The sequence below is a fragment of the Apodemus sylvaticus genome, chromosome 21 (genome assembly GCF_947179515.1).
Source record: "Apodemus sylvaticus chromosome 21, mApoSyl1.1, whole genome shotgun sequence".
In the NCBI taxonomy this organism is placed as follows: Eukaryota; Metazoa; Chordata; class Mammalia; order Rodentia; family Muridae; genus Apodemus; species Apodemus sylvaticus.
In genome coordinates this window covers 36500390-36525015 of record NC_067492.1, presented here as the reverse complement: position 1 = coordinate 36525015, position 24626 = coordinate 36500390, and the positions used below count along the sequence as shown (strand labels likewise).

The 24626-nt window shown below is 50.6% G+C and overlaps 1 protein-coding gene across 2 annotated transcripts in view; it reads left to right on the top strand.

The window, feature by feature from the left end:
* The window catches only part of Gnao1 (G protein subunit alpha o1), a 153786-nt gene that overhangs the window by 111333 nt on the left and 17827 nt on the right, over nucleotides 1-24626 (top strand). For both annotated transcript variants that reach the window (XM_052167354.1, XM_052167353.1), the window contains exons 4-6: nucleotides 17438-17598; nucleotides 22889-23017; nucleotides 23791-23920. In XM_052167354.1, the coding sequence (XP_052023314.1) occupies nucleotides 17438-17598; nucleotides 22889-23017; nucleotides 23791-23920 (420 nt within the window). The remainder of the gene's footprint in view (nucleotides 1-17437; nucleotides 17599-22888; nucleotides 23018-23790; nucleotides 23921-24626) is intronic.

Sequence of the window (24626 nt, the reverse complement as noted above, 5' to 3'; positions counted from 1 at the left end):
TCCTCTGCCTCTTACCTCCAGCTCGCCCTGTCACTGCCTGGCCCGCTAAGGACAAAGTGCTGGCATTTGGTACCCATCTCAGCTCATGGCCTGAAATACATCCATTCTACAAGCAATACCTCATCCCTGAAACCAGCGGTGAGCATAGCTGAAGTAGACCCTGCCCTCGCAGAGCTCCCAGCTCCCTGGGAAGAGAGAAGAGAGTCAGCAAGGAGACCAGACTGTTTACATGCTGTGATGGTTCATTTAAAGAAACGAAAGCATCCCAAAAGTAGGGCTGTCTGCTTTTGATAGGTTGGGGAGTGGCGACCAGGGAATCCAGAATTACCCTTCTCTTCTGAATTCTGTTTAGACTGAGACAAAGAAGAGGAGTTGACTCTGGTACAGCCTGAAGATCGGGGAAGAACCAGTGTGAAGGCCAGGAGCTCTGTCTGTGGCAGTGTCTGGAACTGGCATCAGAGGCCTGTGCAAAGCCTGCAGACAGGCGTGGTTGGGTAGTGTCTGTGACTGAGACACAGGGCAGGTGAGACTCCAGAGCCTGCCTGGCCTGTGCATAGAGCCAGGATGATGCCACAGCCCAGGGAAGTGTCTTAGGAGCTGTGTTGATCTTAAGTTGGTTCAAGTCCTACAAATCCAGGACTTGAATGACTGACATTTATTTTCTCATCCATAGTACTAGAGGCTGGAAATCAGAAGTCACAATGGCAGCAGCCCTGGTTGTTCTGTGATCTTTGTCCATGAGCCTGTCTTGTGCCTGTATTTTCACACGGTCTTCCTTCTCTATGCATCTGTGACTTAATCTCTTACAAAATGAGGACCTTCCTTCGTGGTCTCAGCTAGAGTACCTCTTTATAAAGATGGAATCCCACAATACAGTTGTATTGTGCATTAGTGGGGATGGGCATCACAGCACAGGAATTTTAGGAACACCTGAATCAGCTCCTAACAGGTCTTCCCTAATGCACCCATGACAGATGAGGTAGAGAAGTGCCTACAGCACCTCAGGAAGCCGTAGGAGACCAGCCTCAATGCCACCTACTCCCTCTTCATAAAGCTGGGAAGGGACAGGACACCCGGCCCCAGCTACCCCAGCTTCTCCCCCCACCCACCCACCCATGGCACAGCCCTGTAGCCAAGAAATGCCTAGAGTGTGTGCTGAACTAGGTAGTGACTTCACAGCCCCTCCAACTGGTTTTCTGCAACCTCTGGAGCTAGTGGATAGCCAACCCCAACTGCTGAGCCTCGGGCCAGGCCTCTAGTGACTCCATCCACCTTACACTGAAGATAAAAATAGCCACAAGGAAGAAAAGGCCTTCAGGAAATTACCTTGAAATTCAGAAAACATGAAGCCAGGTGCCATCTAATTAAGATGACATTTTAAAAGAGGGGAGGGGAGGAGAGGCCTGGGTGGCATTTTAAATTGCAAGTTGATTGTACAACCTCTCTAATTCTGGTTCTGAGCAAAGTTTCCAACTGGAACAGAAAACAGGACTTCAAAGACACTACCTACCACTGGCCATGTGAACGGGGTAAAAGGAGCAGCATGGGGCCCTGGGCACAATGTGGTTTACAGTCTGGGTAAAGGCTAGGGACTGTGGGAAGCTACAGCCCTGTGCAGGGCCTGCTGGGAATCAGTGGAGCCACTACTGGGAGGAGAGCTAATCAAAACAGAGCATTATCCTTAAGAGCAACAGCATTTGTGTAGCAGAGGCCACTTTGGGGGTATCCACTGGACACAGCTCCAGCCTGAGATAGCCTCAGGCTGGCTGACCACCCCAGTCTACCCCAGTCCTTGTCTGTAGCATTGGGGGACATTGCTCTTGAAGGACTTGCTCCTGGTGACCTCCCCGTGTTACCAGGTATAGAAGACCTGCTGCTTCCTTTCAGAATTTTGGGAAAGATAACCTAGTTCCTCTCCCAGTGTGTATCGAGATATGGTGGGGGCACAGGGGGCTATGAGCCACCATTTGCCCTCAGGGACTCCTGAACATCCTCTCTGGTCCACCTTAGTGTATATTGCATTGGAGATAGGGCTGTTATTACAACTACTGCTTCTCACAGCACTAATCCTGGTGTGCAACGCACACGCACACACGCGCACACAACACACACACACACACACATGCTCCAGAGAGCATCTTTGCAGACCCTAGATTCCTACAGACACCCCAAGAAGAGTGTATGGAAAGCACCACAGTTTCACAACTGAGGAAGCAGTCACACACAGTCACACGCAGTCACACACAGCCACACGCAGTCACACACAGCCACACTCAGTCACACACAATCACACAGTCACACACAGTCACACACAGTCACAGTGGCTTGCCCAGGCTCTGGAAGGTCAGATCCTAGAATTGTCCACAAGTTTTTGGAAAATACACTTCCCACCCCTTCTGCCTGGCCCGCTCGCCCATCTGGTTCCTGACGCTAGCGCCTCTGAGGTATCCATCCCTTCTCTTGCTTCAATCACCCTCTTACCCTATCCTGGTCTGGCTGAGGCTCTTCCAGGAGAGGAAGCAGCAGCATGAGTGACAAGTGAGAAGGGCGAGGACGAGAGTGCAGGATGTCGGAGTAAGCTGCTCTCAGATTGCAGCGCTGGCTGTGCCGGGATGCATTCTCGGTGCCTGGACCATGCTGGGAGCTGGGGTAATGCTCCCCAATGTGAAGGAATCAGATGCTTTTAGTAAGATGGATGAACATGGGGTTACATATAGTTTTTATTTCAGGTTATTTTAATGTACCAAACATCTTTTAAGGGGTGGGAACTAGAGATCAGTAGTTGAATGGCTGCCTAGCATGGGCCAGGTTCCACATTCAATCCTTAACACCGCTATCCCCCAAAACCTCTGTGCAGATTTTATACATTACACTACATTTCCTTTTGTTCAAAGTAAGTTTAAATAGAAAACCATTTAGTGGCGGATACTAAGTAAATGTAGCTAGAGTGCTATAAAATGCAGCAGAAATTAAGCAACTGTTTCTTGAATGCCTGCCTACTGTGTGTGCCGTGGAGTGAGTGTTCAGTGTGGAACAGGACCTTTCGTGTTGTGTGCCTACTGTGTGCCATGGAGTGTTCAGTGTGGAGCAGGACCTTTTCCCTTGGGGCATGAAGAGCATGGGTGGCATGGTGCAGATAGTTTGAGACTCCAAAAACCACCTCTCTCCTCCCTAGTTGACATTTTATCTCATCTGGTTCTCTTTAAAGCAATAAAGAGATTGCTCCCAGTAACCTATAATCTAAGTAGAGGCTGAGCACCATGCAAGGGACTGAAGCAAGGGAAAGAACGACATAGTAGAAATAATAGTAAAGATGCAGTGTTATGGCAAACACCTGAATAGACCCTGCCCAGAGGGACTGGGGAAGGCAGGCTCCCACCCACCCCCTCCCCCCAGAACATGGCTCCACCTCTTCCGCCAGGCCTGGGAAGACAAGACAAGACAGGCCACAGGGAGAAGCAGTGTTGTGTGTGGCCGGTGGAGTTGTCTCTGGAGCCAAGGGTTGGACTTCAGACCCCTGCTGGCCAAGTGACGTTAGGGGGAGGGGAAGTGCCATGGAGTGAGGAGAAGACCAGAAGGGACCTTGGAGAGTCCCAGAGCCCCAGTGGCATCTGGTGGCCTGTTGAGTGGCCCTGCAGTTACATGGGTGAATGCTAGCTTGAGCCAAGCCTTTCTCCCCAAAGGGAGGGGGCACCATTGCCGCCCTGGCGCTCCTGGAGCACCAAGCTTCTCTGTGAAGCAGAGGGCCCATCATCCTTCCCCTCCGGGTCTGGACCCAGCCCTCTTCACCCAGTGTCAGTGGCAGAGAGAATCAGTGTGAGAAGGACCGAGTGGGAGAGGAAGCAATCACCCTTGTTCCGGACCCCAGAAAATGGCAGTTTTCAGGCCAGTGGCATCTGTGATGAGACAGCTCTACCCACCTGCTCCTGGGCTGGCCTAGACATTGCAGGGTGCTGCCTGTCCCTCCTTCCTCCTTGCCACTTAAGACCCCAGGGAGCCTCCGTGGCCTCCGCCTACCTCACTCAGGGCAATGGGCTGGGAGCTCGGCCTGACCCAGCTGGTACTAGCCACAGATGCCTCTACCCCACCTGTGTTGTAGCTGATAGGACTATTTGTCATCCTTGTTTTTTATACCTGTCACCACCCCACCTGCCTCACGTAAACACTGCTGGAGTCAGTACACTAACCCTGGGTCCCCGGGGTAGGCACCAGCAGGCCCTCCAGGAACTCTGGTCTCTTAGGCAGGGTAGTGGTGACAGAAAGAGAGTCTCCCAGGTGCCAGCTTTTCCTGCAAAAGACCTGTCCAGAGGGAACTGGACGAGGCAGGCTCCCACCCACCCTCTCCCCTGGGACATGGCCACACCTCCTTTACCAAGCCTGGGAAGACAAGACAGACAGGCCACCGTGGGGAGCAGTGCTGTGTGTGGCCTGTGGTGTTGGCTCTGGAGCCAAGGGCTGGGCTCCCTACTGGCCAAGTGACATTCAAGTCCTGGAACCCAACCTACATCGGTTCTCTGATAATAAAGTAGAGGAAGTGGCAACATTTGGTGCCTTTTAAAGAAACGGAGCTCACGGGCTAGAGAGATAGCTCCATCCACGTGAGCATTAGAACCTAAGATCAGCTCAACCAGCGAGCTCCTGGCTCACTGAGAGACCCTGTCCCAAAAGAATAAGGTAGAACTCGTTAAGGAAAGCACTCAGTGTGGACATCTGGCATCCGCGTGCACCTGCCTGAGCGACCCCAAGTGCTGGCGGGGCTTACAGCCCTCCTCTCAGCCCACAAGAGCGTCTGCCACACCTCAGCAGATGGAAGCCTCAGCAGCTACACTTTCCATAGCTGACTGGAGGTCCTGCAAGGTCTACTCAGGGCCCCTTGAGTCACATGCCCCCAGTCTATAAGATCGGATCAGGCCAGAGGAACAGAGTCACAAGCATATAGTAGCAGAGTCTAAGTCAGAGAGCACTGCTCTCTCCTTCAGCCGTTCATGTTGAGTCTCAGGCAGGTGCTCAAACACCATAACACCTGAGACCCTGAGACCCTGACATAGAACAGTGAGGGGCCTCGTGCTGGGCGCCTGCACCAGACCATGGGGTCCGGCTAGAATTAAAAATAAATAGTGTTCTGCTGTCACTGTGGTTATTTTTGTGGGTGCTTTCTATTTAGACTGCGTTATACAGATTCTCCGTTTTCCATAGGAATATGACATTTATAAAGTACAAAGATGTGTATAAGAAAACTAGTATTAGTCACCGGCTGACGCAGGACTTGAGCAGAAGTTATGAAGGTGTTGGAGAAAGAAGAACCTGGTCTGCTAGTTTTCAAATGTATTTAGTCTGCACTTGTGTGCGTTAGATTTTATATATAATTGCATTAGAGGTTAGAACTAGGAAGTTGGAGAGGTGGCTCAGCAGTTAAGAGCACTGGCTGCTCTTCCAGAGGACCCAGGTTCTAGTCCCAGTTCTCACCATCATCTGTAATTCCAGTCCAGGGGATCCAATAGCCACAGGCACTGGGCGTGCACATGGTACACAGACATATATGCAGGCAAACACCCATACGCATTGAAGAAGGAGGAGAAAGAGGGAGGATGGGGGGAGGAGGAGAAGGAGGAGGAGGAGGAGAAGGAGGAGGAGGAAGAGGGAGGATGGGGAGGAGGAAGAGGGAGGATGGGGAAGGAGGAGGAAGAGAAGGAGGAGGAGGAAGAAGAGGAGGAGGAGGGAGGGAAGGAGGAAGAGGAGGAGGGGGAGGGAGAGGAGAAAGAGAAGGAGAGGGAGAGGGAGAAGGAGAAGAAGAAATAAAGAAAAAAGAATCAAGAAAGTTTTAAGTATTTCTTGGTTCAGGACCAGCTTAGGCAGATAGTTAGGTACCAAGGCTGGGGAGTGACTCATTGGGAAAGTGCATGAACCAGGCCTGGATTTTACTCCAGAACTACAAAAGTAATAAATATGATAAACTCATTACCTGCTAATATAAATAACACTTTATGAAATTTTCCTATATTTTCCAAAAATATTTTTTTAGTCTGAAGAATGTCATAACTTATTGTCTTTACAGATCTCTTTAAAATCTTGCCTGGCAGAAGATAGATCTGTCTGATGGGGTCTTACACGTGATCTAATGTGATGTGTTGTTTTGGCTATAGAAAATTGTGTTCTTCGCACACTTATATAGTTTTAAAAGGAAGAAATACTTTTCTAATCTTTTTCAGAAAAGTATTCTTTAAAATTCTCTAAAATATGAAGCAGCTTATGAATACATGCTGTTGCTGCTGTTGTTGTTGGAACTGACCCGTGGAACCTGTATATGCTGGGTGACAAACACCACTGCCCATGGGAGGTTGACCCAGGGTAAGGAAAGATCTCCCATTAAGGTGCACCTCTACCGCACTCTTTCCTCACTCGGATATGAATGAGGTCTTACTGAGTTGTCCAGTTTGGCTCAGAAGTCTAGGTCCTCCTACCCCAACCCTCTTTTTTCTTTTTCTTTTTCCATTTATTTATTTATTCATTATTTCTTTATTGAATATGTGTGTGTGTGTGTGTGAGAGAGAGAGGGGGGGGGAGGTCAGAGGACAGCTTTTCGAAATTGATTTCTTCCTGTACCAAGTGGGTCCCAGGGATCAAACTCAAGTCATCAAATTTGGCAGCAAGAGCTTTACCCACTGAGCCATCCCACTGGTCCAGCATGGAAGTTTCTGACCACGCTGATGAATGGTGCAGAAACTGGGTCTGCAAGGGTGTCCGTGAATGATCTGGAGAGGGGTACCAGTCTGCCAAACTGTCAGCCTCACATCCTGCCTCTGCCTGCCCCATCGTGTGTGTGGAGTCCCAGAATCCATCTTTTCTCTTCCCTAATTGGGTTGCTAATATCTGCTGGCAAGGCAGCCCTAATTAAACCATTCATCTTTGTTACTCTGTATTCTGAGGCTATGAGGTTGACCATTACCAGTTTTCTCTCTCTTTGGCCAAACTCTCTGTGGATAATCTGAATCTGCTCTTGTTCATTTCTTAGAAATTCCATCTATCCGATTTGTGTTCTTTTGTCCTTTCTTAAAACTCTGGGCTCAGAAGAGAGGACACAGAGGGTGAGGGGAACAGCATGAATTAGAAATGTTCCGTCTCGTTCACCAAAGCTGATTTGTGAGTGAATGGAGCCTGCTCGATGCCTCGGCTGCTCAGAGTGGGTCTGCACCCACCCAGGAGAGAAGGACATCGAGAGGAGAACCGGAGCCCCCAAAGGGAAGATGGTTGGAGCTTTGAGCGTATACCATTAGTTTACTGTGCTTGGAACCTGTATACGCTGGGTGACAAACACCACTGCCCATGGAGGTTGAAACATCTACCACTGTTGCTAACAAAGTGACCAGGGCCTTCATCCTGCATTTGATGATCCCATCCTCCCCACCCCCACCCCCGCATCTCCCCTTGCCGCCACCAAGTCCCTTGTATACCTGTTTCAAGCAGGTGTCAGTGGGGGCTCCAAATTTGCAGTTCAGCATTTGTTATGAGAAACTCTGCACGAAGCATTTCCCCTTGCCACAGCTGCTCCACCACAGAAGCCCACACTGCCTCTTGAGGGAGATCAGCACCCTGTGTGAGCCCAGGCCCACCTGGGTGCCAGGGGACATCCAGGCTACTTTGGCTCCAGGTCCCATCCTTGACCCCAGGTCCCATTGATATCTAGAAAAGGCGTGGGGCTGTGTGGAGGGCAGGGGTATGGAGAACAGCAGGCTTAAAGAGAAGGGGCATTGTCATAAGTGGAGGGACCCAGCAAGGCTGTAAACTGCCAAATTCTCAGTTTTGGTGCAGGGTCTTTGGAGGGAATCATGAAGGTCCTCTCCCCCAAAGTAAACAGTGGGCACACACAGTCCCACAACCCCAGAGACCCTGTGAGCTGGCAGCGTGCTGCGGGCATTTCTCAGAGCATTAAGCCCAAAGGGAAGAACTCCAAGCACATCTCGTCCCTGTCACTAAGTACCTGGTCTACCCCCATTACTGCTACTGCCAAAGACAAGCCATCGTATCTAAAATGGATGGCAGTGGGTGCCGCTTCTACTGAGGGCCACAACTAGAGGGGGGAGCCAGAAGAACGGACTCCGCTGCAGTTGTGAGGGAGCAGGGCCAGTGTGGAGCAGAAGGCTTTCTGTGAGTGAAGGAGAGTTGGTTGCTTTCTCACATGTACAGGCCTCAGCCAGGTGTGAGTGGCAGTTTTCAGAATGCCACCCTACCGCTCTCTGCCTGCTGGAACTGCAGTGCCTCGGTAGGGTCTCAGCATAGCCAGCAGTCCAATAACAGCCCTGGCGCACTGGGCTGGGTTCTGCCCTGCCCAGTCTGTGATGCCCGCTTCCTCTTGTTGGTCTGTGCCTCTCCTGCCCTCTGGTGGCGATGGAGACAACTGCAGCGCATGGGGACAAGGTGGGGCCCAAGAAGGCCTTGGCTGCAGCTGGAGAGCTGGGGGTAGGAGGGGGGACGCACGCCCATGCTCGCACTTCCATTTCACTTGGCCTCAAAGATTAGAGATGGAGGAAAACTCTGAGCGATCCAAAGCAGCTACTCAGATGGAAGGGGTTATTATTATAATTACTATGATTATTGTTATCAAGATTATCATGCCTGCCTGGAAAGTCTTGTACAAAGCAGGCTTATTTATGTCAGCTTGTTGTTTGTGTCTGAGGCGCTTCATCTTTGCTCATAATAACTAGCATTTGCGGAGCTCTTTCATGCTGCAGAGCTTTGTCACATCTCCAGCCTGGCTCGTGTGCACAAACAGCCTTGTCACTGGGTGCCAGTAAGAGAACAGAAGCTCCAGCCGGATGGATACATGGTCTGTGCAAGGCCACTGGCAATCAGGCACAGGGCCAGGACTTGAACCTGGGTCACCAACTGAAAATGCCCGTTCCTCCCCACTATTACCCTTTTGTACCTCCGCTCTTGAGAGGACCTGTGTCCTTTGTGATCCTCTGGTTCTCAGATTCTTTGCTGCCAGTTCTTGTAGAAAAACCTATGTTGCACTCAGGAGCATGGAAGGGTTTGGAAAACCCAAGTCTTAAAAGGTGCGGTTTGCCTACCTGCCTTCAAACAGTGAGTCTATCTGGCGCCTTGTAAGCCCCTGGAGCAGATGGTGTTGGGGTGGAAGATGTGAGGTCAGAGTTGACTTCACTTGACCATTACTAATGCTCACCCTGGGAGATATAGCACAGTGCAGACAGGCATCACTACATCTCTGAGACACTGGAGCAGAAGTCGGCATAGAGGCTGCCTGTGGCCCAGCAAGTGGGAGCCAGTATGAACAGTGGACAGACCCTCACTGGGTGCTGGGAACTTAGAACTCTCCTCCCTGGTGGATTCTAGCTCTAGAGACCAGCAGGAGACAGCGCTGGAACAACAGCCTCCTTGGCTACCAACGGGCTGTCCCCCTGGCTGACCTGACATGAGGTCTGAGTACTGCTTGCAATCCATGCTCAGGATCTGGCCTGAGCCCTTGGTCTTGAAGCTCATCCGTCACAGGAGGGGCCTACTATGTACCTCCCTTTCAAGGGCATCACTACCCTGATACCACCCTGGGCATCCTCTGCTCCCCAGCCAAGGCCTAAAGCAGCCTGATTCTGGGGGACCAGGCCAAGCCACACCCCACCTCCATCTCCTGCCCCACCATCTGCTATCATGCACCGGTCTCCACAAGGAGTCGTCTAGAGCCCTGAGGTCCTCCAAAGTGATTCTTATCCACACTGCATTCTATCAGTCCATTGTTTGCCTACATTAGGAGTAAGAGCCATTTAAGCGGAAAGGGTGTACTCTTTAAAACAGTAAGAACAGCCATCTTGCTTCTCTGTCATTGGTGTGAGTTAACAAAACAAAAACAAAAAAGGCACCTTGCTGGTGACTTCTAGAAGTCACAGCTTCTCCCAGGCCCCCAATCCTCAGTACGTAAGAGCAGTGCTTGGGTATCGATGTTCAGCACTGCAGTGCCAGCTGTTCCCCAGAGAACGGCCCTGCCCTCCGGGCCCTGTCTCTGTAGTGGTCCTGCTCACTACTGCATGCCCGCAGCAGCTCAAGAAGTGGGAAAGCCCTGCCCATCCGCCGGGGAGATGCTAGCACAGCTGATGTCCTGCTATTTCACATGACGACCCTATTTATAGCAAGGACACTGGGCCACTGCTTACACTGGGAGCCTAGGTTGAGACCAAGTCTGGGCCCACCCACCCAGGCCTTTCCACGGAGCAAGAATGCTTATAGACTGTCTCCAGTGGGATACAATGCTTCCCGTCTCTTTCTGCTCTACAGCCAGACTCAGGATAGTAGGAACAGTGGGACAGAAAGGGGCTCCTGCCCTCAAGCCCAGGCAGCCACACAGCTACAAACTCGTTCCAGGACTACCAGCTGAGTTCTACCGCACTCCCTCCTGCCCAGCACACAGTCAGACCACAGCACTGGACTGCCATTCTGGCACTCTGGGAGAGTTAGGAGCCACTTAGGCAAGAAACTTTACAGAATGGAGGTGCCGAATCCAGGATGCTGTCCACAGTTAGAGAGGAGAGCACTCGGATGCCAGAAGAGCTCTGTGGGCTACAGCCATAGGAAAAGGATCGTCACAGACGCCTTCACTTGAGCCTGGCTGGTTAGGAGGTAGAACAACCAGGACTATTGAGATACAAGTTCAAACAGAAGGTGACCATCCAAGCAATGTGTCCCATTAAATTTAACAAAAAGGGGACCAGGAGACTCTGCCAGGAAGCCCAGTGGCATACATGGTTGCTGGCACAATAGAATCCAGGCACTGACCTTTATTTTTTTTTTTAACATTGACCTATCCCTGTCTTGACTGTGCCTTCATCAGTGGCCACTCCACACTCCTGCAGTTTGGAATTCTTTATTGACCATTTCTACAAATACCCTAGGGGCTGGTTGAGGTACTGTGGTTGGTTGTAAGCTTAATTTGACAAATATTGGTACACCCCTAACTGTACATGGGCCAGTAGAATTATCTAGAGCATGTGAGTATGTCCCAAAATCAGAAGATAATGTCAGCCCCACGCACACTCAGCAAGGAAGGGCGTGTCTTCCTCCTGGGGACCTGGAGTTCTGCTGACAGCAGACAAGAGTGGAAACATAGAGGTGGAGCACCCAGCAGAAAAGGCCTGGCCAGCGGCAGAGGAAGGGAGCCTGGCTCCTGCTGGAAGCTGGCCTTGCTGTGCCTCCTGCATCCCGGCCAAGGCAGGCTCCCATGGCGTCCTCTCTAGAGATGGAGACATCCGCTCATAATCTCCAGGAGGCCAGACCTGCTCTCTTCATCTTCTCAGGCAGCTGTAACCTCAGTCACCACAGACTGGTGACATCATGCAGTAGACACGTGTTTCTCACAATTCTGAAGGCTGGGAGGTCAAAGGTCAAGATGCTGGCCAATCTCTCAGTCTGTGAGGGCCCACTTCCTGGTTCACAGACACTGTCTTCCTGCTCTGTCCTTGTCCCACATGATGAAGGGGTAAGGGTCCCTGACTTAGGTCTCCTGGAAGGACATTAATCCCATTCATGAAGACTGTCCTCACAACCCAGTCATACCTGCGTGGTGACTCCTACACCATCATCCTGGGAGTTGAGATTTCAACAGAGGAGTTTGACAGAACGAAAACATTTGGACTGCAGCACCTCATGAGTCTACCCTAAGGATAGGTCTGTGCTTTGCCAGACCTTATTTTCTGTGGGCACATCACATCCGTTCACATCTACGACCACAGGAGGGCACAGTGCTGGGGAGCCATATTGGACAAAAAGGTGCTGGAGTGTGAGCTGCACCTCCGGCTTAGGAGGAAGCCGAGACAAGAAGATCGTGGTTAGGGCGAGCCCCATTCCCCGGGCCTGAGGGCAATCACGCTAAGCAACAGGACGGACTTCCTGTTAATTACCTGGTACCCTACACAGGCTTCCAGGGATGCTAGTGAAGCTCCTCTCTCCCTAGCTGTATCTGAGATGAGTCCTGAGCTGTCAGCTATAGCACACACAATACATGCTAGGGCCAAGTCTGCTGTGAACTCCAGGGTACCATGAGAGGTCAAGGGATCGCCCTGCCCCAAGGAACAGCCACATCGTGGAGAAGGCACAGTCAAAGTAGGCGTGGCCAGGGCAAAAGTACCCTGCACAGTGGAGCACCTGATGGGGATTCCCAGCCTGACCTGCTAACGGGAGGAAAGGACTGTGTGTGGCTAGGGCCCATCAGTGGGACGAGAGAGTCTGAAGACAGGCAGATGGATGCGCTTAGTGGGACATGATGATGACTTCAGAAGTTAGGAACAATGGGAAACCATTCAAAGAGCATAACGAGGGAGAGCATAGCGACTCATAAGCAAACGGCTCTCATAACCATTCATATTAGGTTTGATTGTGAATGCTCTGAAAACAGTTGTTGAAATATGACAGAAACTTTGTTTTAAAATTAAAAACTAAACAGTTGAAATCATGTCAGCACACGTCATGGGCCTCACGTGACATGAAATCACGTCTGGGCCTGCATTATTTTCAGATCACTGTCCCACCTTTCCTAGGTGATGATACCACCCAGCTGCTGGCTCCAGCCAACATGTCTTAAGTTCTGAGCACTAGGAAGGAAAGGGGGAGGTGAGAAAAAGGTATCCCTTCTAATTATTATTTATTCATGAATTCATTCATGTACATGGCTAGGAATTGAGCCGTGGGACTCATGGTTTCTGGTTAAGCATTCTCCTACTGAGATATTTCCTCGGCCTCATGGATAATGTCTTTATTTTACTTAAAAACTTGTTTGCTTAGTGTACAGAGAAGCAGGGGACTTGGCATGTCTGTGGATATCAGAGAGCAAACTATAGGAGTCTCCTTCCACAATGAGGGTGGGTCCCAGGGATCAAACTCAGGTCATCAATCAAGACTGGGCCTTTACCTGCGGAGCCATTTTTGTTTTTAATTATTTATTTATTTAATTTATGTGAGTACACTGCAGCTGTCTTCAGACACACCAGAAGATGGCAGCAGATCTCATTACAGATGGTTGTGAGCCACCATGTGGTTGCTGGGAATTGAACTCAGGACCTTTAGAAAAGCAGTCAGTGCTCTTAACCGCTGAGCCACCTCACCAGTCCCCCACAGAGCCATCTTTATTGACCCCAGATCTTTTCTTTAAAATGGTAGCTCCTTGTTCTGTTGAGCCTGCTTCTTTTGGGAATTTGTTGAGTGATCATCCTAACTGCTTGAATCATTAAGCTGGGCAGCCTTTTAGTTGTACGCCATTGTGCCCAAATAAAACTTTGGCATTCTGCTGGGCAGTGGTACACACGTTTAATCCCAGCACTTGGGAGGCAGAGGCAGGCAGATCTCTGAGTGAGTTCCAGAACTGCCAAAGTTACACAAAGAAATTGTGTCTCAAACAAACAGGCAAAAATGGGGGTGCTTTTTCTAAAGAGGAAGTAAGTCTTGGTGTTAGAGCACTCGTGATCTCTGGCGATGTGGTACCCAGGCTGCAGAGAAGAGAGCAAGACTGAGGCCACAGGAAGCTGGTGAGGACACAGGGAAAGAATGGGAGCAGCTCTCCATGGCCTCTGTCTGGCTTCTCTGCCAGGTGGGTAGGTTGAGGTAATGTCACACCTAGGGGAGATGAAAAGGGGGCAGGGACAGACAGGGGTTAGCACGGGTTCCCCCCTCAGTTGTTATGGGGAGTAGGGAGAGGTCTGGACCCCTGAGTTGTGTGTGGAGAACGCCAATTCCACATATTCCACATCCCATATCTGGGGACAAAGTAGCCTTATGGGACCCCACAGTTTATCTACACACACAGCTCTGTGTGCCCCCCCCCTCTTTGTGGATGTGACAGGGCTCTGGTCACCCAGATTAGAGAATGATTCTGACCCACCAGAAGCCTTGCCTGGCCTGCCCCATGAACCCCTTGAGTCCTGCCCTGTTCTAAATCTGTCAATGCACTTGACTGGCAGGTTCCTAGGAGGGTGGGGCTTGAGGACCTTGGGAACTCTAGCTAGGTCCACTGACTGCTCCCACAGGTAGCAAGACAGACCCAGAGATTTCAGAGATGCCCCAAGGGCAGCCAGGCCAGGCAGAGCAAGCAGAAGCACGTCCCTGAGTCACACGGGTCCTGCAGCTGTTTTTAGCTTCAGGTGGAGCCTGCTCCCCCTTCTCCACCCACCCCTCCTTGAGTCACTCTGGCTGCCTGAGGCACCGAACGTCCAAACTCACCCACTTTCCAGAATGACCCTGGGAAACCAGGCTGCCTTGGTGAATACCCTCCCCGCCCCTCAAAACATCAGGTGAGGTGGCTTAGAGACCCAGGTGTTTGGAACACTGTCCTCGAAGTGCTGTGTCTTGGTTAGCATGGTGGGCATGGCCTTCCAGCTTCCTGCCAGGAGTCACTTCCTTCCTGGAGCAAGCAGGAAGGACACAGCTGGCAGGTTTCCTATAAACCCGAGGCAGCAGCCAGGCTCTAACAAAGTAGAGAGCCACCGGTCAGGCAACAGGGCTCCAGAGAAGTCTTCAAGCAGCAGAAGCCCCACTCGCCCTTTCCACAGAACCTTCTGTTTACCACAGACCCTGCAGGTGCTGAGCTGTTTCCTTTGTCTCTCCCACCCCAGAGGACGCCTAGGACTCTCACTCTGTCCACTTACTTCTTGAATTAGCTAACTAGATGGTGTATCTGCTGGTCTTGAAAGGGCTCAGAGCAGAGCTATGCAGGCAAAACTAGGGAAAGGCAAGTTGCTGGGCACCGTCTGCCCAGCCCAGGTGAACCCATTAGCTTCTGTGCTGACCGTGCACTGCTCCTTCCGTCTGTCCTCTAGTGACGTGTGTATTCTTTGCCCTGGAATGTTCGAATGGAGCAAGCTTACCAGGGTGTGTCCCCTAAGATCTGTGTCTCCCAACCTGTGATAAAGCCTCTAAAAATACAACCTTGAGGGAACAGAAAAGCAGTGTCACTGGGTCCCTTAACCTCTCGGGAGCCCTGGGTGCTATGTTACCAAGTGCCACAGCCAATACATGGGACAGTCCTCCCCTAAAGTCAGCTGCTTGGCTCAGAGACCTACTGTGGGTTCCGCTCTATGTGTGTATCTCAAGTCACCGACAGGATGAATGGGAGCCCAGCACATTCCTGGGGATGGCAGGGGCCCACGGCAACCAACGGGAGCAGGCAATATGCATCCTATTGGAATCTGCACGCTGCCAGCTGCGTCATACCACAAGCCAAGGGAGTCCTGTTAGCTGAGTTTCCCTCTGTTGAAAGAACTCAAATGAGGCACCCAGACAGATGGGGGCTGGAGAGATGGCTCAGCAGTCAGGAGCACTGGCTGTTCTCCCAGGAAACCCGATGCCCTCTTCTGGCCTCCATAGGCACACACATGGAACACAGATATACATTCAGGCATCTGCACACATAAAAGAATAATTTTTAGAAACGAAGTAGGGTTCGTTACAGAGTAAAGAGAAACACTCACTCAGAGAGTGCAAGTGGACAGTGGCCACGGGAAGGAACCACTGTACCAACCTACACTTCAGACAGGCTTCGTACTGCTCCTATGTCTCTAGAACTGACTGCCTCCCCTGAAAGGCGTTGTCCTGCATTTCCAGATGGTATCAACAGACCGGTCCATTTGAATCAACTCTAAAGGGAGGAGACAGTACTCTTTGTTCTTTACCAGAAAGCCTCCATAAATAGGAATCTTTTACAAAGTTCCATCCCTGTCTACCCTTCTCGCATATCTGTCTCTCTGAGACAGTCTTGATGTGTGATCCTGACTGGCCTGGACCACCTGCCTGCCTCACAAATGCTGAGCTTGCAGATAGGGAGATATCTATCATCATCATCCTTATCATCATCCTCCTCCTCCTCCTCATCATCATCATTATTACTATTCCATCAGTACAAAAGGCACTCCCCTCCACCTAGGGCCCACAGTTCAACTCAGATCCCATTCTCCTGGCCGGTGCTCAGGAGCCCCATTTGTAGTCCCCAGCTGTACAAGCTTCTGGTGAGGAAAGACCGTCCAGAATGAACTTCAAGTCTGCAAATTCCTCACCAGACAACTAACACTGTAGCCACAGGTTTGGGAAGCAGGAAGTGTGTTCTGCCCGCGGGGAGCAGGGCAGAGGAATGGACAGAAACTGAAGAACTGTCCTCATAGCTCTGGTGGTCGTGAAGGTCTAAGCAAGCAGCGTGTGTGCATGGCCGTCCTTGGTAAGCCAGGAACTGCTAGTGTGTGTACACAGCGGGGGCTGCTCCGAGAGCCTCTGAAACAACAGTGGCCCTGCGCTGATTCTGAATCCTTACCACCTCTGAAACCCAGTGAGCCCTGCTTGTTCTGCAGCTGAGGAGAGGGCTGGGAAAGCCTGTGGATTACCCAGGACTTTCCCTGCAGCTGACAAGAATCTTGGTCTCCTCACGTGCCTTAAGTGCATTCAACTGTGCCCCTCAGACAAGGAGCAGGAATGAGCTTGGGTGCCACCGACGGTCTCCCCCCTTCCCTCCTCGATTACATAGCAGGCCTGGTGGCCGCAGATCACAGGAAACCGAGTACGGATGAGAAAAATTACATTTTAAGCTAGGTATGGTGACACACACATGTAATCTCAGCACCAAGCTGACGTAGGAAGATCATGAGTTCAAGGCCAGCTTGTACTACACAGCAAGACCCAAATAAAACATAAGGCCTGAGTTCTTTCGATTCAGTCAGTATCGACATGAGTTTTAAGCATCTATGAAAGGATTAATTCACATATCTGTACAGTATAACTCCACTAGGCCCAGTCCCTAAGCCAAGAAGAGTTCTCAAATAACCAGACCCGTTCCCAGGTAGAGACAAGTTCCAAGGACTTGCTCCCTCAGATAAGGAAATGGGAAATTACAACTCTAGCCCAAGAAGACATGTTTCAAAATATTATTCCCCTGCTCCTGGGGGAAAAGAATCCTATGCAAAAGTCTCATTTTCAGACAGATGGAGGTAGAAGTGTTTGGGGAATAGAAAAGATGAGAGCTGGGCCTGACCATGGAGTTTGTTACTCTAGAGCAGTGCTTCCCAAACTTCCTAATGCTGTGAACTTTTGTTACAGTGCCTCATGTTGCAGTGATCCCAACCATAACATTGTTTCCACTGCTACTTCTTAACTGTGATTTTGCTAACTGTTGCACATTGCAATGTAAATACATGTGTTTTCCGATGGTCTTAAGCAACTCCCATGAAAGGGTCTTTTGACTCCCACAAAGGGAGCCGAGAATCTCTTTTCTAGAACTTTCTTGAGGCAGAATGGCTTTGGAGGAAAGTGCGGCCCAAGGCCCCAGGCTCCCGGAACTGCTCACGTCTCCTGAGCATGCAGGCACTGTGTTGGCTTGTTGGCGTGGGCCAGCTACCCTGGGAGAGATTGCATCGGAAGCCTCGCCAAGGTCTCAGAGCAATGTGTCCCTCTGTGCTTGCAGGCGGACTCCAAGATGGTGTGTGACGTGGTGAGTCGTATGGAAGACACTGAGCCGTTCTCCGCAGAACTTCTTTCCGCCATGATGCGACTCTGGGGCGACTCAGGGATCCAGGAGTGCTTCAACCGATCTCGGGAGTATCAGCTCAATGACTCTGCCAAATAGTAAGTGCATTGGCAGGCTGCAGGCTGGAGGAGGATGCAGGCACAGGGATGGGAGGCAGGGGAGTGGTGAGAAGGGAAAGATTCTGGCTGAGATACAAACCTCAGGCAGTTGCATCAGGGAGGGACAAGAACTCAGCCACAAGACCAGCTTGTACTACACAGAAAGACCCAAATAACTTGGGTTACTTCCTGTGCCCAGGATGAGGAAGAAGTCAGGGAAGGAAGAAAGCAAAGAGACAACCACACAGGAAGTTTCTGGAGGACGGGAACCTGGTCACCACCTATGATGGGTTAAATATGCTTGGCTCATGGGAAGTGGCACCATTAGGAGGTGTTGTGGCCTCCTTGAAGTGGGTGTGGCCTTGTTGTAGGAAGTGTGTAGGTGGGCTTTGAGGTCTCCTAGCATTCAGGCTCCACCCAGTGCAGAAGAGGCTCTTGTGGCTGACTTCAAAGCAAGATGTCGAACTCTCAGCTCTTCCAGTACCATGTCTGCTTGCACACTGCCATGCTTCTTACTATGATGATAATGAACCAAACCTCTGAAACTGTAAGCCAGCCCCAATTAAAAGTCCTTTAAAAGAGTTGCCTCGGTCATGGTGTCTCTAGCAATAAAACTCTCTCCTCTCCTGGACCATGTCTGTACCCCACAGAGGAGGTTTCAGACTAGCAGGTAGGATTTGTTTCTTCTAGAAAGCTCCAGGCCATAAGTATGAGTCAAGAACTATAGAGGAGCCAGGTGTAGTAGAAGGCACCTTTAATCCCAACACTCAGGAAGCAGGCAGATCCTTGTGAACCAAGGGCCAACCTGGTCTACAGAGAATTCCAGATCAGCCAGGGATATATAGACATATCCTACCTCAAACAAAACACATGCACAAGAAACAACAACAAAAATATACAGTCAGAAAGCCATACAGACAGTGCCCATCTTCTGTTTCTAAGAAAACTATAGACTTAGGCTGAACTTTAGCTTGAGCACTTGTTTAGTACATGCTGGACCCCCGGACAGTATTTAACACCACAAAAATTTTCTGAAATGCGTGTGAAAATGTTATAAGGAAATTCATTACTTTATATGTTTTTAAAACTTTTTGTTTGCTTTGCTTTGTTTTGAAAGGTAGGGTCTTAAGTAAGCCAGGCTAGCCTCAGACTCTCCATGCAGCTGATGATGACCTTGAACTCCTGACCTTCCTAATCCTGCCTCCCAAGTGCTGGAGTCATCACCACTCCCAGATCTTTTTTAGCTTTAAAGTAAAAAATAAGAAACAAGTAGTTCTCAGTCAAGAAATGGACTAAAGAAGCTAGCATATCTTTCAGTATTGTGCTGTAACTAGATAAAGAGGAAGGAAAGAGGGAGGTTGGGGCAGAGAAGATGAAGAGAAATGGAGTTGTAAAAGCCACAGCTGAGGAAGTGTCTCACCCTTCCTGTGCCAGCAGGGTGGCAGCCTGCTGAGCTTTGCCACCCTGTCCCCATGGCTGGCTCTAGAGTCCTGGAATGGATGACACACTGCGGTTGTATCTTGGCATTGAGGTGCCCTGGTTTTTGTAATGTTGTACCACCCAGCTTTCCAGAAGAGTTTGCAGTGAGCTGTTGTGGGCTTTACCCAGCGTTGAAGGATGTGTGTGACTCACACTGTCACTGTGCTTCTCAGCTGGGACCTGAGTCTGGAGGCATTTGTCACTGTGAGCACTAGAGGGTGGTGCTCGAGGCACCCACAGGCCAGATGTAATGCTAGACATTCTACACTGGACAGGACAGACCCAAAACATCTGCTCCAAACTGGTCAACGAGTACAAAACATCAATAGTGCTGAGATTAACAAACCATGATCCCTGGGTAAGACAATAGACAGTTCCTCAGGAAGTGGAGGCACATCGTGGCAGGTAGTAGCAAGTTTGAGGCTAGCCTGGGCTATACAGTGATCCCTGACTCAAAATAAAAAAATGTAAAACAGTTTAAACGTAATCTGCATTAAATTAATTTAAAATTTTAAAGATAATCTGCATTATACTAGTATAGCCAGCTGGACCCAACAGAGTAGCACTAACTAATGACATGCAGGCAAACTAAGGACCTGTCTTAATTAGTATTTCCATTGCTGTGAAGAGTCAGAGCCGGCTTACAGATTCAGAGGTTCAGTCCATTATCATCATGGCAGGAAGCCTGGCAGCGTCTGGGTAGACATGGTGCTGGAGAAACTGAGAATTCTACATCTTGATCTGAAGAGGAGGGCCTGGAGTCCACACAGGGCGGAGCTTGAACATAGGCTACCTCAAAGCCCACCCCTAAAGTGACACACTTCCTCTAACTAGACCACACCTACTCCAACGAGGCCACACCTCCTAAATAGTCCCACTCCCTAGGGGCCAAGCACTCAAACACGGGAGTCTGTGGGGCCATTCCTATTCAAACAATCACAGGACCAGAGTAAGACCAAGGACCTCTTCCCATTCCACACACCTGCATGGGATTGTACATAGGCAGCCACCTAAGGTAGGTTGTGGCCACAGCAGGTTATGGCCACCCAGGCCACCAAGCCCTATGAGTTCTCAGGGACACCTTGGTGAGCAGAGATCTAAACTCTCTGTGCACACTCAAATCATAGGCCTGAGAATGGCCTCCGCAACAAGATTGGAGCAGTCTCAGTCAGCTCCCTCTAGGACTTCCAGGGTCTAGAGCTTCACTGCCCGCCTGTCCCCTGCTGGTCCCAAGGCTAGGGTTGACTTCTCTTTCAGGGGCACTGTTAGGGGCCCCAGAGGGCCTACTGGCCTCGGCCTGTGTTCTAGAGGTCCACCAAATATTCCTCTGAAATTTTACCATTTTATTAATACTAAAGTGTTAAAGTGTTAATAAAATGCAAAAACATCTCAACAATGGAGTAGGGTATGAAATGAACAGCAGTCCCTTCCCCTCACACATATACTCACACACACATTCATACTTGCATACACACTGTTACACATTCACACATATAAAAATACACACGCACGCACGCACGCACGCATGCACACCGCCCGTCACCACTCCCTTCAGGTATTTTTATGTACTCATCCTGCTTCAGCCTAACTCTTACCTTGAAATATGGAGTCCAGCTCACCTTCCTTCTTCCCACACATTCCCACCACTGTTTTCTGCTCTGAATCCCCCCATTCTCTCTGAATCCCCCACTCCCTCTGAACCCCCCTCCCTCTGAGCCCCCCTCTGAATCTCCCCCACTCCCTCTGAATCACCCCCCTGCTCTCTCAGAATCCTCCCATTCCCTCTAAATCTCCCCCACTCTCTCTGAATCCCCCCACTCCCTCTGAACCCTACCCCCACTCCCTCTGAACCCCCCTCCCTCTGAGCCCCCCTCTGAATTCCCCCCACTCCCTCTGAATCTCCCCCACTCCCTCTGAATCACCCCCCTGCTCTCTCAGAATCCTCCCATTCCCTCTGAATCTCCCCCACTCCCTCTGAACCCCCCAGTCTCATTCTCTGACTCTCCTTTGCCGCATTCTCTGGTCACGTGTCCTGTGCTGCCCGTCGGAGAGAAAGCCAACAGCAAGATGGAGAGGGGAGACAGATACACAGACTGTCAGGGGTAGAAGAACCTTAAGTGTAGCTTTGCCTTGCCTTGTCTTGTCTTGCCGTGTATCCCACGTTTACCTGGAACCTATTTTGTACTTCAGACTGGCCGCAGACCTCTCCATCCTTCTGTCTCAGCCTCTTGGGTGCTGGGACTGCAGGTCCATGCCACCACATCTTGCTTTCATAAATGCTTTTAGGGACCCAGTGTTGTGTGCTTTTAGGAGTTAAACTGGCTCTGACAACAAGGCTGTGGAAGTGCACAGCTCCAGGAGGAGCCATTAGCATCCTAAATCCCCAGTTCATCGCCACCCTACTCCAGCCCTGCCCCTTGCAGGCCCCAGCCAGGCTCGGAGCGGGCCAGTTCCTAGACTGCTGTCCTGGTCCTTACTCCCTTGGTAAGCAAAATATTTCACTTTACATGAGCCCCTTCCACATCAAGATGCCATAGAGACCTGCCTGCAAGCCAATCTCATGAAGCCATTTTCTTAAGATTCTATCTTCCCAAAATATGTTTTGTGTCAAGTTGAAAAAAAAAAAAACAAAAACAAAACAAAAACCAGCAAACATGGTTGGGGAGGCTTTGATGAGACTCAGCCAGCATAAAGTGAGCCCAGGGGCCAGCTTGTATGTTCAGAGGACATTACCCAGCTGGGGTAGGAATAGCGAGACAAAGGGTTCCGCAGGCCTGGTGCCCAACAGGATCATGGAGATTAGCCTGACAGAATTTGCCATTAGTAGCTGTGGAGAAGGAGGGTCAGCCACTGAGGAGTGAACACAAAACCTTCCCAGATACACTCTGGCCTCCTAAGGAACCTGGGCGGGTCCAATACCACAGGCCTACTCTGCTGCCTCAGCTTCTTCCCCTGACCACCCTCACTCTGCCTTCCATTGAGAGCATTTGGAAAACCCTGATTCCAAAACCCGGGTCCCAGAGAGGTCCGATCACAACCGCCCCCCCCCCATCCCCAACTACAAAAGCATCAATGGGAAGAGACACACAGACCTCTTAGTAAAAAAGAAGGAAGTATCAAATAGTAGATGGATGCTCAGAGCCTCCCAAAGCAGCACAGAGCTCTAAGAAAGCAGACTCTGGAGCCATGGGACTGTCTGCACCGAGCTTTGGATTATTTACTGTGCAAAGCAGTACATTTGGCCCAGAGAAATTAAAGATGGAACATGAATACCTGTAAGGAATAGAACCTGGGACTGGAGAGGTGCTTCCGTGGTTAAGAGCACTGGCTGTTCTTCCAGAGGATTCAATTCCTAGCGCTTACATGGTAGCTCACAACTGTCTGTGACTCAAGTTCCAGGGGATCTGAAACCCCCTCTGGCCTCTGTGGCGCACAAACATACATACAGACAACACATTCACATGCTATAAAAAGAAACATAACTTTTAAAAGAGTAGATGCTACCTATTGGCCATTATTGCTACCTATTGGCCATTATTATTTTTAAATGAAGTCATAACAGCACTGTGCTGTGAACTTGGTAGTCTCATGTGTTGGGTCTGTGTGCCCAGCTTCTCTGAGTCTGAAAAAGAGGACCTTAGAGACTGCAGGTCTAAGGCCCTCAGGCTCTCTCTAGCTTCTTCCCCATCCATTGGTCCCACAGTCAACCTCGCAAAGGCTATGGCTGATATCAGACTCTAAAGGTAGTGAGCCTAGAACTCAGTGAGCCTAGGGCAGGTCCATGGACTCATCTGTCTCTGTCATCCCCCAGCTACCTGGACAGCCTGGATCGGATTGGAGCCGCTGACTACCAGCCCACTGAGCAGGACATCCTCCGAACCAGGGTCAAAACAACCGGCATTGTAGAAACCCACTTCACCTTCAAGAACCTCCACTTCAGGTGAGGCCTAAGGCGATGGGGCGTGGTGATGGGCCTGGAGATGTGACAGAGATGGGGGAATGTTCATGCCCTGCCTCACCTCATCGGGATAGCCAGGTGGTGTCTTGCCTCAAGGATCACTCTCATTTAGTCAGACAGCTAGATACCAGAAGAAGCCCATCTGGGTACTTGGTTTCTGCCAAGTTCAAAGGCTAAAACAGGAGTTTTCTTGCTTAAAAGTTTCCTGGAAAGGAACATGGCGGTAAGCCTGAACCCAGTGGGTAAGCCCAAACAATGCCTCGAAGACCAAAGATCACTATGATCTCAAAGCTGGAGAGGCTGAGAGAGAAGCTCTCCTGCCCACGTGCTGGAGAACTAAAGAAGGTAGGGCCTAAAAGAAAACAAGCTTTCCCCGGATGCAGGCTCTGAGGGCCTAAGAACAGGGCCTGAGCTGAGCTGCCAGGCTTCCAGGACTCTACTGGAGGATTTTGTCTCCCAAGAGCAACCTTTGTGTGCTAAGTAAGGCCTGGTGACCCCTCTTCTGACTTCCAGGTCTGGTTGGTGTCTTGATATCAGTGAAACTAGGGGACAGAGAGGTGAGGCGGGGCTTTGAGTCCGTCTACTTGAGCACACAGTTCAGTGCTGGAACAGGTCTCATCCTCCAGTCCCCAGGGTGGCAGTGGCTCGTCGGTTGGGGCTCACGGTGAGGTACTGCGTGCCCACTGCTCACCACCCTCACCTCTAGCTCGCGGGCATCCCCGCCCTCACAGCTTTCCCCGACTCCCTCCCTGCAGGCTGTTTGACGTTGGCGGCCAGCGATCTGAACGTAAGAAGTGGATTCACTGCTTTGAGGATGTCACGGCCATCATCTTCTGCGTCGCACTCAGCGGCTATGACCAGGTGCTCCACGAGGACGAAACCACGGTGAGTGACGTCAAGTAAAAGCTGGCCATAGACCAAGTCCACAGTCGGAGTCTCGGGCCTCACAAACGGGCGCCCTTGCCTATTCCGTGTTGCCAGGGCAATTGCCAAGTGAGGCCAGTGCGGCAGAAGCAGCTGGGAGCGTCCTGCTGTGGTGTGTGTACTAATTCACTACAAAGAACATATCAGAGTTGGGGTCTTGGCCAGGAAGCACCTTGTTAGTAAACAGTGGAGTCACAGAGCTGTTAGACCAAGAAAAAAAAATTAAGCAAATCCTAAAAAGGCAGACTGCAGCCAAGCAAGGGCATGCGTGCAGCAGCAGAGGTGGTTTTAGCTTGTCTGCCCGTCCCAGGGTACTGGCCAGCCGGAGAGGGGTGGGGCCGTCTGGCCAAGAAGGGCACCAAGATTGGAAGCATACTGGTGAGTGTCAAGTGTGGCTTTGGGCTTTCTCTGCCAAACTCAGTGTCTGAGACCTGCCCCCTGGCCTGAGAGGGCCCTCGCCCGCCTTCCCCTTCCTCATCCTGGCTCTGCTGTCCATCAGTCAGTGACCTTTCTGCCTGGGTTCCTGTCATGTGAAAGGTGGACAGTAATAGCGCCACCCTTGTCTAAGGATGCTAAGGATCATGGAAGTTTCTGGCTTGGCGGTGCCCATCTTGTGGATATATGATCACTGGGGATTGCCATGAGCCAGATACAGCCACTGAGCTTT